The sequence below is a fragment of the Martes martes genome, assembly GCF_963455335.1.
Source record: "Martes martes genome assembly, chromosome: 9".
NCBI lineage: Eukaryota > Metazoa > Chordata > Mammalia > Carnivora > Mustelidae > Martes > Martes martes.
In genome coordinates this window covers 15,561,297-15,578,624 of record NC_137896.1, presented here as the reverse complement: position 1 = coordinate 15,578,624, position 17,328 = coordinate 15,561,297, and the positions used below count along the sequence as shown (strand labels likewise).

Below are 17,328 nucleotides of genomic sequence, written 5' to 3'. Positions count from 1 at the left end.
GAGGGAGGCATGTACTGTTTGCATGTTTAGTTATTTTTAAGTGTGCTAATCACCTCTTTAAATGGATTGTCATAATTGTGTTATTCCAATATTTTGATGCAACAGATGCTTATTTTTGCAAAAGGCTTCTGGTTGGTTGGGCTGGTTCCAGTGTGTTGAGGTTTTCATTTTTCAACGAAAGGAATGGACTTGTGTAGTCATTTAGCACTGTGTGCCAGTACCTGCTCTGGGGGCTGGGGGCGGGCAAGGTGGACGGCCCGGGAGGTGGTGGTGGAGGGGCACAAGCCGCAGGTGACTGAAGGACTTACGTCTGTCAGGAGGGACAGGTACAGACACACCTAGGGGAGCTCTAAACCTAAAGTCTGGCACAGTCCCCATCTTGTGTGCACATTTACCATAGTCTAACTGAGCACCTACTATGTGCCACACACTGTGCTGGGTACTGATGACGAGACAGTCTTACCCCTGTCCTCCTGGAGCCTGGGATTGGGGGCGGGGGACACAAGTAAAAGGTAAGTAAAGAATCAAAAATAATTGCAGGTGTATGGGAGCCTGGGGGGAGCCCAAACACAGGGCTGCCGCGGGGGAATGTGGGGAGGGGAGTCTTGCTGCTGGCTGGGCAGGGGAGTTGGGGGAGGCTTCCTGGGACCCTGCTTTCTGGGATGATATGATACCCGTGGCTGAGTCCCACCTAAAGCCAGTCAGCCCCCAGCCCATCATGGTAGTCAGGCTCAAGACATCACCCCACGGCACGCAGGCTTGGGACGTGAGGAGTTCAGAATGCTCACGGCGAGGGTACCAAATGCGTGAGCTGCTGTCTACTTGCTGTGTGTTCTTGGGGAAATTCCCTAACGTCTCTGAAACTCGGAGGAAGAGCAGCAGTGGCAACAACGACAGCTGCCACCGAGGGGGCTGACTCCACACCAGGCAGTGTCCTGAGCAGGCCCCCTGTGTTGACTCACTTACTCTTTACAGCCGCCCTGTAGCACCTGCTGTTAATACCTTCTTCTCACAGATGAGGAAACTGAGGCAGAGAGGTTAAGGAGTGTGCCCAAAGTCACACACCTCATGTGTGGCAGAGCCAGGATTCAAACCCAGGCGCTCTGGTACTCGACCACACTCTGTACTCCTGTGCCTCAGGGACCAATATCGCCCATGTCTAGGGCCATCACGGAGTGAGATGTATGCTCATGGCGTCCGCCCGGGGGCCTGGCTCATTCATCCATTCAGCTAATTATTTCTGAGCTCTTACTTTGTGCCAGGTTCTGGGAAGCAGGACCAACAAGGGCTGTCCTGGCAGGACTCACAGTGAACATTAAACAAATAATTATGCAAGCAGTTCGTTAACTACACGTTCGATGAGTGCTTCCGAGGGGAATGCAGAGCCTCCTGGGACTGTGCACTGGGCTCTAACCCCCTCTAGAGAGTATGGGCAAAGTCCTCCAAACCAGCCTGTTACTGGGGGATGAGCCAGATGAAGGGAGCATGCCTGGTGAGCTAAGCATTCCCTCAGAGGGAACAGCCAGCGCGAGGACCTGGAGGCAGGCAAGGTCACTGGGTCTAAAGGGGTCATGGGGGGCAGCCATGTGAGGATGACAGGGCCGTGTCTGAGACTGTGGACTTTATCCTCAGGACAGCGGGGAGCCATGAAAGCATGGTAAGCACGGAGTGGCGTGGTGAGGTGACCATCTTTCTAGAGACCACTCAGGCTACATGAAGGGGACAGATTTTGGGGGAGTAGAGCTGGAGAGCAGGGCAGAGGCTGTGGGGGTTGTCCAGGTAGCAGATGGTGTGGCTTGGACCAGGGTGGTGGTGGTGGGAATGGAGAGAGGTAGGTAGATTTAAAAGATAGTTCAGAGGAGTTCCACTGGATTTGAGGGGTGACCGAGGGTAAACCCCAAGTTGGTGTCTTTATTAACTGCGCGGAGGACCGGATGAGGGACACAGGTGCAGGGGTGGGGAAGGGCAATGTGGCTGCAGCTTTGCACACGCTGCCCTTGAAATGCTTGTGAGACCCCAGGTGGGAATATTAGGGCGGGGGAGGTGTTTAGATGCGCACATCTGGAGCTCAGATGGTACCAAGACTGAAAGCGGAAATGTGGCTCCTAGATGGGAATTAAAGCTCAGCCTGAGACCCAACTGGGGGGAGGGTATAGAGCAGGAAAGGAGAAGAGTCAGGACTGAGGCCGAGAACCTCCAGCAGGGAAGGTTGGAGTTGGCACTGGAGAAGGAGAAGGGGGAGCAAGAACGTGGGCAGCATGAGGTCGTGGATGCTAAAGGAGGGGCGTTCTCACGTGAAAGGGAAGGGATCAGTTGGACCAACATCCCTGAGTGAAATGTGGTTTGAAAAAATCTGATTGGATCTGGAGCCATGGAGGCCACTGGAGGGTAGAGGCCTTGGGGGTAGAGGAGGCAAGTCCCAGGGGGCTGTGTAGTGGGCGGGAGATGAAGAAGAGGGGCCGAGAGGTGAGGACAGCCCTTTCAGGAAGACAAGGGAGGAGGTGGTGGCAGCTGGGGAGGGGTGGGGGAGTGTGTAAGACCAGAGAGAGGTTAGCATGTTTCAGTGCTGAAGAGACTGGTCCAGCGGAGGGGACGCCAGAGAGCCAGGAGCAAGAAGGGTTCGTGGGATGTCCGAGGTCCTTGGACAGAGGGGCAAGGGGAGGGGGAAGATCATTCGGTACATGGACAGGGAGGCTGGCTTTAGGAAGGAGGGATGGCTCTTCCCTCATCCAAAGAGGGCACGTGGGTCCCAAATGTGCAAGTTTGTGGTTCTGGCATCAGGATGCTGTTAGGGTTATTTTCTGTTTTCCCTGGGAAGTCGAGGGTGATTGGTCATCTGCACTGGGAGAGTGGGTAGAGAGGGTGCTGGAGGATGAGGAAAGAAGACAGGCTGGGGGGAACCGCCATGGAAATGAACAAGTTTGGGGAGAGTGGATCCCGGGGGCATGAAGACATCACAGAGCTGGTGACCATGATTTCTGGTGAAATTTGGCCAGAGTTTTGCTCAGCTCTCTTGGTGAGGGTGAGAAGGGGTGGGTGGTTGGGTTCATATCGTGGTACTTAGCCAGGTGCCAGGCATGGAGGAGCAGAGGGGGGCACGGCGTGCTTTCTCTCCTCCACCCAGTTCTGATTACTTGGGGGGTACTCTGTCCCCTTCTCCATCCTGCCCCCCTCTCCCTTCACCAAACTCCCTTCACCAAACCCTGTACCACTCATACCTTAACCATATAATTATACCAGTTGACTTGTGGGCACTTTATCTTGGAGGAGATGAGCCTAAGGACAAAATCACATTAACACCCACATATGTGCACCAAAATGCATCAAAACTTAAAAAATCATTTTCATCCTCCCTAGGGTGACCATGTTAAGATGTTTGAAGGGTTCTCTCTTTCTCTCTCTTCCTCACTCTTCCTTTCTCTCTCCCTCCACCCTCCCCCGTTCTCCAGTAGAGACATACTAGCTCTTAAACATGGAGTGTTCAGAATGTATTTATTTCGAGGGTGGGCACTGGGTGCAGAGTGAAGAGAGTCTCAGCGTGGAGGACTTGTGCCTGGAGACTCCTTGATGTCATTGCGGTGTTATGGGAGAAAGGGGTGGATTGGACCCAGTTTCCTCCTACTGTTGAACCTGGGTGAAGCCTCTAGATCTTGATTTTCTGATCTGTCAACCTGGGATAAACACAGGATTCTTTTAAGAATTAGAGATTAATTATATGTCAAGTATATCTTAATAAAGCCAGGAAAAAATCATTCAACTAGGGAACCCGGGAGACATCCATGTCAAGGTAGACACGTGTCCCTAATACCCTATGCATATCTATAATGGCCTCCTATGTTTCCCTAATTACAAATGTGTCTCTGATATGAGCCGGGATGTGTCTCTAATTCCCCGAGTGTGTTCACCCTGGTGTGGATTATCTCCCTAATTCTCCAAGAGAGTCTACAAAGGACCAAGATTCCTAGGATCTGTGTTACAGACAAGAACATGTATCTTCCTTTGCAGATAATGTAAATTAGAGGAGGAGGGAGGGAACTGGAGTGAGATTTCTTTCTAACTATGTGACTTTGGGCAAGTAAAACCCCCTCTCTGGGTCTTAGCTTTTCTATCTGTAAAATGGGCATAAAACAACAGAATCTTCTTCATGGGGATGTTGTAAGAATTAATTGATTAAATGTTTGTAAAGTGCTTGCACCTGGCACATACTATGTGCTCACTAAATGCTAGATATTCATATTCCTTGATTGAAAAAAAAAAAAAGGCTCAAGGAAATTGTTTTCAGCAGACCCGAGACCTATCAGGACGTGGTTTCCACCTAATGTTAAGCTTGATCGAGAGGGACTGAGTCTTCCTTGGGTCCCCTCTCCTGGTCATTCTTTTAATCTCAGTCACCAGCTGTGGGTCTTCCATTGAGTTAGATTCAAATCCCAACAGATATTGATTCAAGAAATGCAAGGCTGTTTTAACCTTAGAAAAACCAAGTGAAGTGATTTACCATATTAACTGAATTAAAGGAGCAAAATCGCTCGAGCTTCCAGTAGATGCAGGGAAAAGGAGTCCAAAGAAGCAAAACAACAACAACAAAGCATGCACAATTGAAAGAAAAATTAACACCTTCTTGACAAACTAGCCATGTCTCATGCTGTTCTAGGACATCACTAAGGACCTATGGTAGACATTGTACTTAGTGGTAAAACATTGAGATCTTTAAGGTAAGGAAGAAAGCAAGGCTGCCCGCTCTCACCATTTCTATTCAGCATTGTGCTGGAGCTTCCTGGTCAGTGCAGTGAGGGGAGAAAGCAAACAAACAAGGATTGGAGAGGAAGGTGTCCAGCTTGTGCTTCTGGGGGAGCCTTTGTACCATTTATCAAGACGAGAAAAAGCAGGACAGGACCCGGGTGGGCTGGGTGTTCAGGGCACACAAGGGGAAGGTGTCCAACTGCCCTGGAAGACCACCAAGCAGGGAATCAGGATACTTCAGTCCATTCCCCACTCTTGGACTAACCATGGATGGGCCACTTTCCTGGATTCTCCTGTCTCTAAAATGGATGAGTGTGGGAAGACGGACTCATGGAAATGAACAAGGTGGGAACAAGAGCTGGTCCCACTCTCCAGGGGGCCAGGTTTTTGTATACAGACCCTCTAGTGGGAGGGAACACCCATTTGGAGATGGGGCAGGAATCTTACCAAGTCATAGGGCCATCTTGACTGTCTGCCTTCCATAGGAATCATCCCTTCTTTCCTTTGTCAGGAAGTTGTTACCATTTTGTTGCTATTATTAGTGCTATTAAGCATGTTCTCCAGTTGTAAGACACTGAGCCCCAACAACATGCCCTTTTGATGTTTTAGACCTACAGCAGCCAGAGCGAGAGCAACGAAGACTATGAGATCCCCCCGATAACACCTCCCAACCTCCCTGAGCCATCCCTCCTGCACCTGGGGGACCACGAAGCTGGCTACCACTCACTGTGCCACAGCCTCACGCCCAACGGACTGCTCCCTGCCTACTCCTACCAGGCCATGGACCTCCCAGCCATCATGGTGTCCAACATGCTGGCCCAGGACAGCCATCTGCTGTCAGGCCAGCTGCCCACGGTGAGTCTGTCACACCCCTCCCCATGGTTCTGCTGGATACAGCAGGGAAGGGGGTTGAGAGGGGAGCAGAGTGCCAGTGTTTTGATGAGCACCCTCTGCCTGTGTGTGGGGCATGGGCTTGGATGTTTGCATGGGATCTGCAGAATATGAGGGGTGGGCATAGAGGGTAATTTACATCTTCACACAGGTAACTTCTGGAGCTCTGTCTATAGTATCTTGGTATTACTTGTTTTACTGTTATTTGTAATAGTATAATCTCATCTTTATTTTTATTTTACGATGACGTTACTGAGATGCAATTCTCACACTGTACAGTTCACCCATTTAAAGAGGACAACTCCCTAGATTTTACATAGGATTGTATGACTATCAGCTCAGTCCATTTTGGAACATTTATCACTCCCCAAAGAAATCCTACACCCCTTAGTCCTCCTTCTCAACCCCCCAGAACTCACAGCCCTAGGTAACCACTAATCTACTTTCTGTCTCTAGATATTTGCCTATTCTGGACATTTCATATAAATAGAATCATAATATTTTAAAAATATTACTCCAGACTGTTTCTTGTTTAAGCTGCCAGAGAGAAGGGTGATTGCTGAGTTAAAGTTTTCAGGGTAAGTAGAAAATGAGCAGGCAGACTAGGACAGGAAAAGACCTTCCAGGTTGAGGGAACAGCATATACAAAAGCAAGAGTCAGGAGGGCTCATATCATTCTTGGGGACAGCATGTGGTTCATTCTCTTTATAGGGCAGGAGAGAATGGACCTGGAGCCAGAGAGAAAGAGAGGGAAGTGAAAGAGTTAGCAGCACCTGGATCATAAGGGTCCTGAATCCTATGCTAAGGAGATATATGATTTCTTAGCATAATGGCTGGTTTGAATAATCAAGAGCTATAGAAAACTAGTGGAGCATTTTTTTGTGTAATAGAAAAAAAATCCCTTAAGGGAATTCTAGTACTTCTCCTGAATAACTATGGTTGTTTTTGTTTGTATATAATATTATATACTAGTTATAACTCTTAAGTTCATTCCTAAGTGACAGGAATAAAACTTACACTAGCTTAAGCAAAAAAGACAGAAATATCCAAGGGTGGACAAGGGGTTTCAGGTATAGCTGGATCCAGAAACCCCAGTAGCATCATTAGGGCCTTATCCTATGCCCATTTCCACACAGCAGGCATGATATGGTGGCAGTTGGCAGCCCTCATCTTCCCTGACATCTCTGGCAAGTGGCAGTTTGGGTCTTCTAGGGAGGACCATGATGGAGCACAGCTGGACCCTGGACCAATCACTGTTGTGTCCAGAAGGAAGCGATCTTTGATTTTGTTAGCTTGGGTCACAGACTCATCTGTGGCAGGGGAGGAGGGACTGCATAGCTGATTCCCTGTCGGCATCACATGGTGTTGGCCGGCTCGTGTTTATCTCTGCAGACCATGCTCAGAGGCCACAGCCACGGGTGTGGCCCAATTCTAGCCGCTGCCTGGGACCTTCAGACAGACAGTGTGTACTGTAACCATCTTGACAGTGTTTTACTTACTGTTTACTCTTGTTACCACCAAATCTCCTTGCTTAAAAAAAAAAAAAAAAAAAAAAAAAAAAAGCTGAGGTCCCCTACGTATTTCTGTGAGCTACATCACACATTTTTTCCCTCTTTGAATCCAGGTAAGAAATAAAAAGTAGGAGGGACAGAGGGGAGAGGAAGGCAGCCAACTCAAGCTCCGCATTTTATAACATTCCGGGTTGGACTAAAGTGCTCAGTGGAAACGGATATTCCGTTTCTTGAGGAATACTTTTCTTTGGGGCCCATCCATAATACAGGCCCTCAGCTTCCTCTTCTCTAAGAGACTTGAAGATTCCAGAGCCGTACAGTTTTAATTCCACTTTGTTAGAAAGATGTGCCTTAGCCGCCTGCCCAGATCATTGTTCACAAAAGGGCACTACTTCAGAGTGTCCTTGTTGGGGGCTTACGGTAGTACAAGCCAGGGAAGGGCCAGCAGACCCCTCGGGCGTGTGCCCCAGGGAAGGCTTGGAATACAAGGGTCGAGTATGGCTGTGGTCCTGGGTTCCGGTCCTGCTGGCCTTTGGTGCCGATGGGGCAGGAGAGACAGTGTGAGGGTTAGTGCCCAGTGTGTGGGCTCTGGAGTCCCACAGACCTGCCTTGGGTCCTGGGTCCTCCTCTGGAACTTCATTCCCTTGTGTTGGGATCCTGACATTACCCATCTCAAGAATACAGTGAAATGTATTGGAGATAATGTGTGCCAAGTCTTAGAAAAACGCCTGGCAGAGAGTAAACAATCGGGGAATCTTTATTATTGGGGTGATTGGTAATAAAAGTGAATTCCCACTGTAATCAAACAGGGACGTCTTTTCCATGAGTCTCATTTACCTAAAGGAACAGATTGCAGATACCTTTGTAAGGCCACCTGCTTATAATAGCTCTGATAATGACAAAGAATGTGGTCTCTATGTCAGAAATGACCTTCGGATCACTCCTCCTTGGGTATGTTTTGGTTGGGCTTGGTCCAAATAGGCACTTTACGGTCATTTTCCAGATTTCTTTAAAACTAGCTCAGGGTAAAGATGCTTCACAAATTCAGATAGCTCTCATTCTTCCATTAATCAGGTGTCAAGGGCTCACTGAGTTTTGTATTCCCTCGTTCTATAACGAAAGAGAAACCAAACTCTTTTATCCAGGGGAGGGCGACTGGACCAAATGGGAGACTCGATAAGCACACGTCCATCATGTCCCTCTGTCGGGCCTCTCTGGTGAAGAGACACAAGCTGCCCTTAGAGACGAGTTTTTCACGTTTGTCCAAGCGGTAGGAGGCAGGCATGCGTCTGTGCGTGTACGGACATGCATCCCGAGGGCGATGGTAGAATTTGTGTGGCCACCTGCTAGGTGTCAAGTGCAGTGCGGAGGACTTTACAAACTGTTTACAGGCTGCTCCCGAGAACCGAACGAGGCGGGTCGGGAAACGGAGGCTTGGAGCAGGCAGGTGATTGTATTGGCTTCCGGCAGCTGCTCGAGCAAATCGTCGCCAGTGCGGTATCTTGAAACGCCAGAAACCGGTTCTCTCTGAGCTCTGGAGGCTAAAGGTTGAAATCCATATCGCGGGGCCCACATGAGGGTGTCAGGAGGGGTACGTTTCCTCTGGAAGCTCTGGGGAGGGTCCCTCCCTTGCTGCTTCTCGCTTCTAGAGGTGGAAGAACCTAGGATAGAGGTTCTATCCTAGCCTGTGGCCACATCACTCCGACCTCACTTGGCCCTCTCTCTGTCCGTGCAGTCTCCTCTGCCTTTCTCGTAAGGACACGTGTGATAACATTTAGGGTTAATCCCGGATATTTCGTCCATCTCAAGAACCTTCATTTAATTATACCTGCGAAGACTTTCCCCCCAAATACAGGTTCCAGGAATTAGGACCTGACATTTTTGGGGGGCTCTTTTCAACCTACCATGGTGATCCCCTGGACAGCACCTTTATTAAGAGCCTCCTAGGTCCCAGGCATCGTTCGAGCCCTGATTCTACGCGGCCCTTGAGGAACGCTAGTGCAGGTGGAGAGGCAGGTGAAGACTGCACTTCTGGAAAAGCAGCAAGTGCTTTGAAAGAATCAGGGCCTGCTGCTGTGTGTGCCCAGAAGAGGCACCTTTAGGAAGTGATGACCTGGCACATAGTGGGTTCTAGAAACACGGCATGAGTACATGAGTGAATGAATGTCACACAGTTATTAAGAAACCAAAGCAGCTCTGTCTGCTACTGTGCACCTCTCCGATTTACCAGGAGCTCGAGAGATGGAACAGCTGGGCCGCAGGTGGCCCCGAAGGTGCCCCGACGGCCAGCAGGTCACACATGCTGTTCACACAGATTGAGACGTGTCAGGGATGTCGTCCCTGGAGAGGTGGGTGAGGCCAGGGTGTCTGACAACCATCTCATTTGTGCCAAGCCCTTTTGGCTCTGGGCTCAGAGGCCACTGATTCCTTCTGGTCCCCTGTCCCGGCCTGGCGGCCTCCTGACATGCGTGGCCGTCGGCTTTTCTGCTTTTAAGGTATGGCTGCTGGCAGGAGTCCTGTGCAGTATTGGAATTGGGCCCCTCTTACAAAATTAAATATGCTTAAAGCTTCTCCCTCGACTTCAGCGTCTTAACTGATTAAACATTCATTTCCAAGACAAAAAGAGTCAATTTAGTATGAAAGATACATTTTGCTGGTTTAATTTAAAGCACTGCACCTCCGTCTGACCCCTATTTTCATAACTCAATAATTTTATCCTGTGTTGATTGTCTCATTTTGAGAGAGATATTGTATGTATAAATCAGTTTCTAAAATACCCAAAGAAACTAGAAGAGTGGAATTTATTAAGCAGCCTCTGTTAAGTCTGAAATAATTTATTTTGGAGTCGTCCTTGGGAAATGTTCGAGCTTATGGTCCCAGCATACCCAGGAAAGAATTATCCTGGGAAGGGACAATGCTGGATGTTGCCAGACTGGTCCCAGGGAATCTATGCCTCCTGCAAGGTCAGAAAGAGCCCCAGGAGAGGTCCGAGAAGGTGGAGGTGGGCCCGACGGCGGAGAGGAGTCCTGGCAGAGCCGTCCCCACGCCAGCCATCCATTCTGGTGATTTGGGAAGTCTGGAGTTTTCCCCAAGCCAAGCCCGGTGGGTCACTGGAGCTGGGTGGTGTCGTCTTGGGCCTCGGTTAGCACGGGCGTGGCAGGCAGCTGGCACGCAAGCACTCTCTCCCAGAGCTGACGATTGTTGGCTTTCTCTGGGACCTTGGACAAGTCACTTCTTTCCCAGCCTCAGTTTGCCCATCTGTGGAATGGGGATTGGGGTGCCAATTCTGGCAAACTCACAAGTGGGAGAAGGGGAATAATCGCTCTGTCAGCCATGACACCCTGGGTGAGTGCATGGGTTTGAGGTTGGATAGACCCTGGGCTCCCACCTCCACCCAAGCCCCTGGCCCAGGGGGCTCAAGTCTTACCAACCTGGGTCAAATCCTGAGTGCTAATTCTGGGTTCCTGTCCCAAAGCATCTTGTTGGGAGCAGGCTAGGAGCCATGGCCCAGGGACCCTATGCCAAGGGAAATGTCTTTCCAGGCTAGTGTCCTGGGGCAGGCTTTCGGGGTGGGAGCTGGGCAGTCCTGGTTGCCACTTCAACCTCTTGCTTTAGAGGTGGTTCCCGTGAGAGAGACTGCAACGCTGGGGCAGGGCCTGGAGTGTGGGGCAGGGCTCAGGGCTTAGGAGCAGGGCCTGTGTTCTGACTCTGGAAGGTCCTTGGTATACTCCTCTAACACCTATCCCCCTGTCTTCCTCTTCTCTGCTCTTCCCCTCCAAACTCCTCCTCCCTTCCCTGTCATATCCCTCCTCCTCCTGGGAGATTTGGTCCACCTCTGTGTGATTCTCACAAGCGGAGATGGCAGGGTTTGCCCTCCTGAGTCTGGGGAAAAGGCACCAAAGACCCACCCCCCCGAAACTTGTCTGGGTGACTGAGCTACAGGGGCAATGGAGGACCCCCCGCCCCAACCCAACCTATTTGTTTTATTGTCCTTAATGCATTTACGTTTTTTTTTTTGTCTTGTTTCGGTTTATGATTCTTATCAGCTAGTTTTAGCTGTGTAACAAGCCACCTCAACACTTAGTGGCAAAGGCAAACGATGAACACTTACTATTTCTTGTGATTCTATGGGTCCGTAGGTCTTTTGATCTGGACTGGCTTGGCTGAGTCCTGGGGTCAGCTTGCAGCTTGTCCGGGACCGCCTGGTTGAGGACGAGCTTGTTCACATCCTGGCAGCTGACCCGATGTCAGCTGGGACCAGTGGCCTCTCATCCCGTGGTAGCCTTGGCCTGTTTGCGTGGCACGGGTTTCCCAATAGCATCAAGGAAGGATAAGCTCCAGGATGCAACCAGTTTTCCAACCTCTCCTTGCATCTCGTTTGCTGATGTCCCCTTGGCCAAAGCCGGGCGCATGGCCATGCTTAGATTCAAGGAGCGAAGGAATAGGCCCCACCTGTTGAAGGGAGAAATGTCAGCGTCACGTTGCAGAAGAGTGTGGATGCAGGGAGGGCAGGAATTCGTGGCCATTTTCGTAATCTATTGTGAAAGCGTTTTGTTTTGCTTATGTGCTTTTGTTTTCTTGGGGTTTAGTATCACCCATGAGTTAGAAGGGTGGGCTCTGGAGTTAAGCCGACCCAAGTTCAAAACCCAGCTGCACCCTGTTACCTGTTACCCTCCACCCTGTGACTCACACTGAGGGGTTAATCCTCCATGAGCCTCAGTTTCCTCATCTGTAAAACGGAGGAAATGTTCCTTGCCTCATAGGAATGTGTGAAGAGTCAGTGATCAGAGGTAGGGAAAGTTCTCAGCCCAGTGCCTGCCTCACAGTAGGCCCTCCTAATAAATACAGGTGGCTGTATTATTCACTTTGCTGATGGGCTTTGGGTGGCTTCAGCCTTGTATCTCCGTTTGTCCAGCCAGACCTGCTGGGAGTCGGCTTTGTTGGGGCAGAAAGTGGTCAGGCTGGCTCACCGGCCAGGGCCTGGGCCCAGAGGTGCGTGTCAAGGAGAGCAGGTTAGAGACTGAGGTGCAGGGTGCCGGGAGAGGGCCCCAGCTGCAGAGGGGGCTGGAGGAAAGTGTATTGCCTCCACCAGGACCTCAGTCAGGGCCCAGAGCTTGAAAGCAGCTGAGAAGTGATGGTCCCACTGCCTGCCAAGAAGGCGAGGGCCTCAAACCCCACTTCTCCGGGCTGCTTGACCAGCAGCAGGATCTTGGTAAGAGCAAGGGGTTCCCGGAGATCCTGTGGCTTGGGCTTCTCCTGGGGCCCCTGTTTTTATCTTGTTCCTCTCTGGGAGTGGGAACGGGGGTGTGGATCTCACAACAGGCCCCTGAGGATCCTTAAGTGGGGGAAACCAGAGGCCCAGAGCCTTCTTTATATGCAGCCGAGTCCAGATGAAACTCCCGCCCCCTGTTTTTTCAGAGGCAGTAAGCGAAAGAAATATGTCTTTTTACATTTTATAAAACTCAGAAAAATGGCTTTAAACAGCTTTTGCTCTCCTGCTATAATTATTTATTTTCAAACACTCCTGCAGGGGACCGCTCCGTTTTCTTATCCTGCACTCCCTTTTCTCATAAATGAACCATCACTTCAATAAATCATTATGAAAACAGAGACTAACACCAGCTCTGAAAGGTTGAAAGATTTATGTAACACATTTATGTTTCCCATTTTCTCATTCTGGTACTCGGCTGCAAAAGCTAAGCTAATAAAAGCCACTATTAATATTTCTTGTTGCCTAGCAACCCCAGAGCGGGAGTAATAGCTTCAGCTAGAAAAATAGATGACCGATAAGGAAAAATTCAATTCTTTTATTATCTCAGGGGGAAATGGCCTTTTACTGGAACATTATGATGTACGAGTGTGAAGTTGAACACAAAAGATTTTTGTGTGTGTTTGTTTTTCTATTTTTAATGAACATTATTTTACCTCCACTAACTCTGTTAGGGCACTTTTGGTTTCCTCTACCCTCTCCTGCACACCCCCCATCCCCTGCCCACCCCATCCCTCATGCTTAATTTAGCAGCTATAGTAGTTAAGAAGCTGTCAGCGGTTTTTAGTTTAAAAATGGGTTTTGCAAAGGTTTATAACTCGGTCATAAAAATTCACTCCCTGTTAAAACTCAGGCCAGTGATAAGCCAACACACAGTCTAGTTCTCTGTGAGCAGGCTCCCGTTTGTTGAGAGATAAGACTCGTGGTTTTCACTAAGAGAAAGGTCGGAAAAGAACGGAATGTGTTCTTTTCCGTGTCCCAGTTTTCTTTGGAACCCAGGCACGCTGTCTCTTCTGAGAACTGTTTGCTCTAAAGTTTGAGGCACGTTCAAAGGGGAAAAGGAGGGGGCGTAGGCATGTTTTGAGTACCTGCTGTGTACAGGCTTGGTCCCATTACCTCTCCCAGCAACTCGTTAATATCCCTATTGTTCAGATGCAGAGACTGAGACTTACAGAGGCCAAGCAACCAGCCCAAGGTAGCGTGATGCCACAATGTCTCACGCCTCCGGGCTCTATAGTGCGGGGTTTCTCTGGGTGGGAAAGTTCTCTGTGGGGGCGGGGCAAGGGCTGGCCTGGGCATTTAGGATGTCTGGCAGTGACCATGGCTTCCACCCGCTATTCTTGGCCTCTGGTAGCATGCCACCGTCCATCAAAATCACACACACGCGCGCACACACACACACACACACACGATGTCTCCAGTCAGTGCCAGATGTTCCCAGGGGGACGAAATCAGCCCTGGCTGAAGACCCCCGCCTGCTGTTTCTTCTGTTTGGAAGGCTCTTCCCCTGTGTCAACCTGCTGAACTCCTTTTCCTGTGTTAGGACGCAGTTCAGAAGTCACCTTCTCTTTGAGGCTGTCGGGATCCTCTGGGCTGGGAGTGGAGTGAGACAAGCGAGGCACTTGTCTTCAATCTAAACATTTGAGGGAGCACCAAAAACCTCAGTAATCAAGATAAATTGTATCTTACTAAGATATTTTTTAAAATCAAAATTACCACCAAAAAACCCCCCCATGATGAATAGTATATGAAAAGTGCAAATGAAGGTGGGAGCAGTCTGAGTTCACGGAGGCAGGTGGCCGTCCATTCAGAGGTCCGTCTGCGCTGCCAGCCTGGGACAGCCTGAAGCCTGGGTCTATGCTCACACCCTTCTCTGGCACCAGCCTCTAGCAAAGGGCCTCCTTAGCGGATCACCCTCCGTGTCTGTTTATTGACTGAATGAATGGGAGGAGAGAGATTACAAGTCCAGGGTCACATCGCGAGAAGGGTGGAGCTGGAACTTGAACCTGAGCCTCTGACTCTGAGCTCTGAGCTCTCTGCACCCTCCAGGCTGTGCACAGGTGAATGGAGGTTGCCTAAAGAGTGAAACCTGAGCCACAGGGGATTCAAAGATGCCCCGGAGTGCTCACAGCCTGGGGGAGGGGCCGGGTCACAGCAGCCATGATCTTCGCGTGGTGTCCACCTGCCTCGTCCTGTGGCTCTCATTTCAGCCTCACTGCCCCCTCGGCAGGCAGGAGCTGGCGGCTTTCTGATGCAGACCATGTCCAAGAACGAAACCACGAAGGCCAGCCCCTGGGCACGCTGTGTGTGCTCACTGTGGGCGGAGAGGCCTTATCTTAGCCTGCGGAGGGCAAAGACCACATCTGGTTTGACCCCATCTCCTCTTGGCAAACTTTTCTCCTACATAGTGGCTGAATTATCTCTGGCTGTAGTCTGCTAGCATTTATTTAGCTCTCACGATGTGTTTGGCACCCGCTTAAGCCCTTTCCGTTTGTTATCTCATTTCATCTTTCACCCGAGAAGGAGGTACGCTTATTGTTGCCACGTTACAGAGGAAGACACCAAGGCACCGAGAGGCGAATCACTTGGCTACACAGCTGTCAGTGGCGCCGAGATTCGAACCCTGGCAGGCTGACTCCCAGGTATTCCAATATCTAACCTGTACAGCCTTTAAATGAGTGGGTGAATGAATAAAGGAGTGAGTGCGGGAGTGGGCCAGCCGGGATTGAGACCCACGCTCGAAATTCAGCTCCGAGCCAAGCCATTCCTGTCCTCAAGGAAGCATAGCACCAAGTAGGAAGGGTTAGGGTTAGGAACAAGGAACAGGTGAATACTGGGGAGTTCAGAGGAGAGTAGCAGCAGGAAAGGCTTCCTGGAGGAGGTGGCCTTGGGGTTGGGCCCGAGGGGCCAGAGAACAGCGGCAGAAGCATGAAAAGAGGAAACTTCACACCTGTCCAGACTTCCTTGTTAACACCCAGTTGCCACCCCTTCCACTGGGATTGGCAAAACAGTCTGTGATGTTTTATGATCGCTCAGGTGCCCTCTGGTGGCCATCCTCTCCGCCCCCTGCCAGGCTCCGAATCGGAGCCATGACCCTCTGGCCGCAGGGGTGCAAGAGTCAGGCATTTAACTTCCATTCTGGGCGAGATGCCAAGCCTGCCAGACCCCCTCTCCCTCTGAGACCCGCTCAGGAGGGAGAATTCAGGGAAAATCACAGCAGCATCCGTCAGCGGCAGCTTCGACATTAGCCGGCATAATGGCCCTCTCCTCCGAGTGCATATTCAGCACCATGTTTGGGAAAATGAGCTTTTAATGTACCGTCGGCATTGCTGGGAACCCATCTCTGGCTCCGCCGAATGTCTGCAGCACATAAACTTGAGATCTATTGGAGTCATTTTCCCCCTGCTCTGGCTGGATCATAAAAAGTCAGTCTCCTGCGTGCGCTCTCTCTCATCTTGTGGCTTTGTCCATTTAGACTTTGGAGTCTTTAGAAAAGGCAGCAAGACAAATAAAACTCATCTAAATATTAAGGCTCTGGAGGAGAGCATCGGTGCACTGTTGAAGCCGCACAGCCGAGAGCATCTGGACGAGAAGGGTCCGTGGGAGAGTTCAGCACACCAGCGGGGCTGGGCTGGCCTGTGGCTGCCACTGGGACGGGGCCGCCTCGTGCCCGGGCAATAGGGCTTCATGGGGAGCCTGCCATCCCGGGGTCCCTGTTCTGCCCTGCTGGGTGCTCTGGGGCGTTACTCGCCCTCTCCGAGCCTCAAGTAGTTGGGGGTTGATGCTGTCTACCCCACAGGGTGGTTGTTAGAGTCAGATGTGCTCATAAAATACTCGTGTGTAGCTTTGCATGTGGTTTGGAGCAGTGTCCAAGACGGGGTTTGTCAAGTGACTGGCAGACCGACTGAGTAACAAACGTTGCCCGTATCAACACTTCCCAGACTGTGGAGTGCTGCCCCTGTCATTGTTGGCCGGTAAGCCAGATGGCTTATCTAACCACCTTATCTAATCCTCCTGTCCATCTTGGAGGGAGACGGAATTATCCTCATTTTACAGATGTGTCCCTGAGACTCAGGGCAAGTGGCTTGTCTGCACAGCCAGGAAGCGGCGGAGGCAGGATGAGAACCTCGTTCCCTTGGCCCCAAGTATTTTGTACCCTCAGTGTTGTACAGAAGCGTCTCTTGTACAGCCCTGTTGTACAGGGCTCCTGGGTGACTCAGTGGGTTAAGTGTCTGCCTTCAGCTCAGCTCGTGAACTCAGGGTCCTGAGATCGAGTCCCACATGGGGCTTCCTGCTTCTCCCTCTCCCTCTGCCCCTTCCCCCTTGCTCATACTCTCTCTCTCTCCCTCTCAAAGAAAGAAAGAAAGAAGAAAGGAAGGAAGGAAGGAAGGAAGAGAGAGGGGAAGGAAGAAAGAAGCATACCTTGCCCTAGGTCCAGGCTGGGCTGGGGGCTGGGCTCTCATCCCTGTCAGTCCAACCAGTGAGGGAAGGTCAGAGCTCTCACCTGAGACAGAGTAGTAGGAGGGACAAAAATGGCCCCAGTGGCCATTTCTCCAAACTCTTGGTAGCAAGGCCAAAGGAGAGGAACTTGCAGGTGCGTAGTTACAGCCTGTCGTTGGGCTGGGTCTGTCCCATGGAGCCAGGGGCCTGTGATGTTGGAGCCTTGAGGCATCTCTTTCGAATAAGCCAGGGGCCAAGGGCACTTCTTTAAGGGGGAAGCTGTGTGCGAGCCTTTGGCATTCAGCGCATCCAGGAGTCCATCTGCCTGGGCTCAGGCAGCCTCTGCGTCTATAATGAGTTCCCAGTAGGACCAACATCCCCTGAGCAGCTGTCAGAGGTGTGGATTCTCAGGCCTCATCCTAGCCCCTCAGCCTGTGTTTAACCAGCCCCCGGGGGATTGTGATGCCGCCGAGCACC

The 17,328-nt window shown here is 50.7% G+C and overlaps 1 protein-coding gene across 3 annotated transcripts in view; it reads left to right on the top strand.

Annotated features, from left to right (window-relative positions):
- TOX2 (TOX high mobility group box family member 2) overlaps window positions 1–17,328 on the top strand; it is a 130,469-nt gene that overhangs the window by 78,082 nt on the left and 35,059 nt on the right. For 2 of the 3 annotated variants that reach the window (XM_080814286.1, XM_080814285.1), the window contains exon 3: window positions 5,350–5,595. In XM_080814286.1, coding sequence (XP_080670412.1) covers window positions 5,350–5,595 — 246 coding nt within the window. Of the gene's footprint in view, window positions 1–1,381; window positions 1,658–5,349; window positions 5,596–17,328 lie in introns of those variants that run through there. The other variant, XM_080814287.1, reaches the window with a different exon arrangement.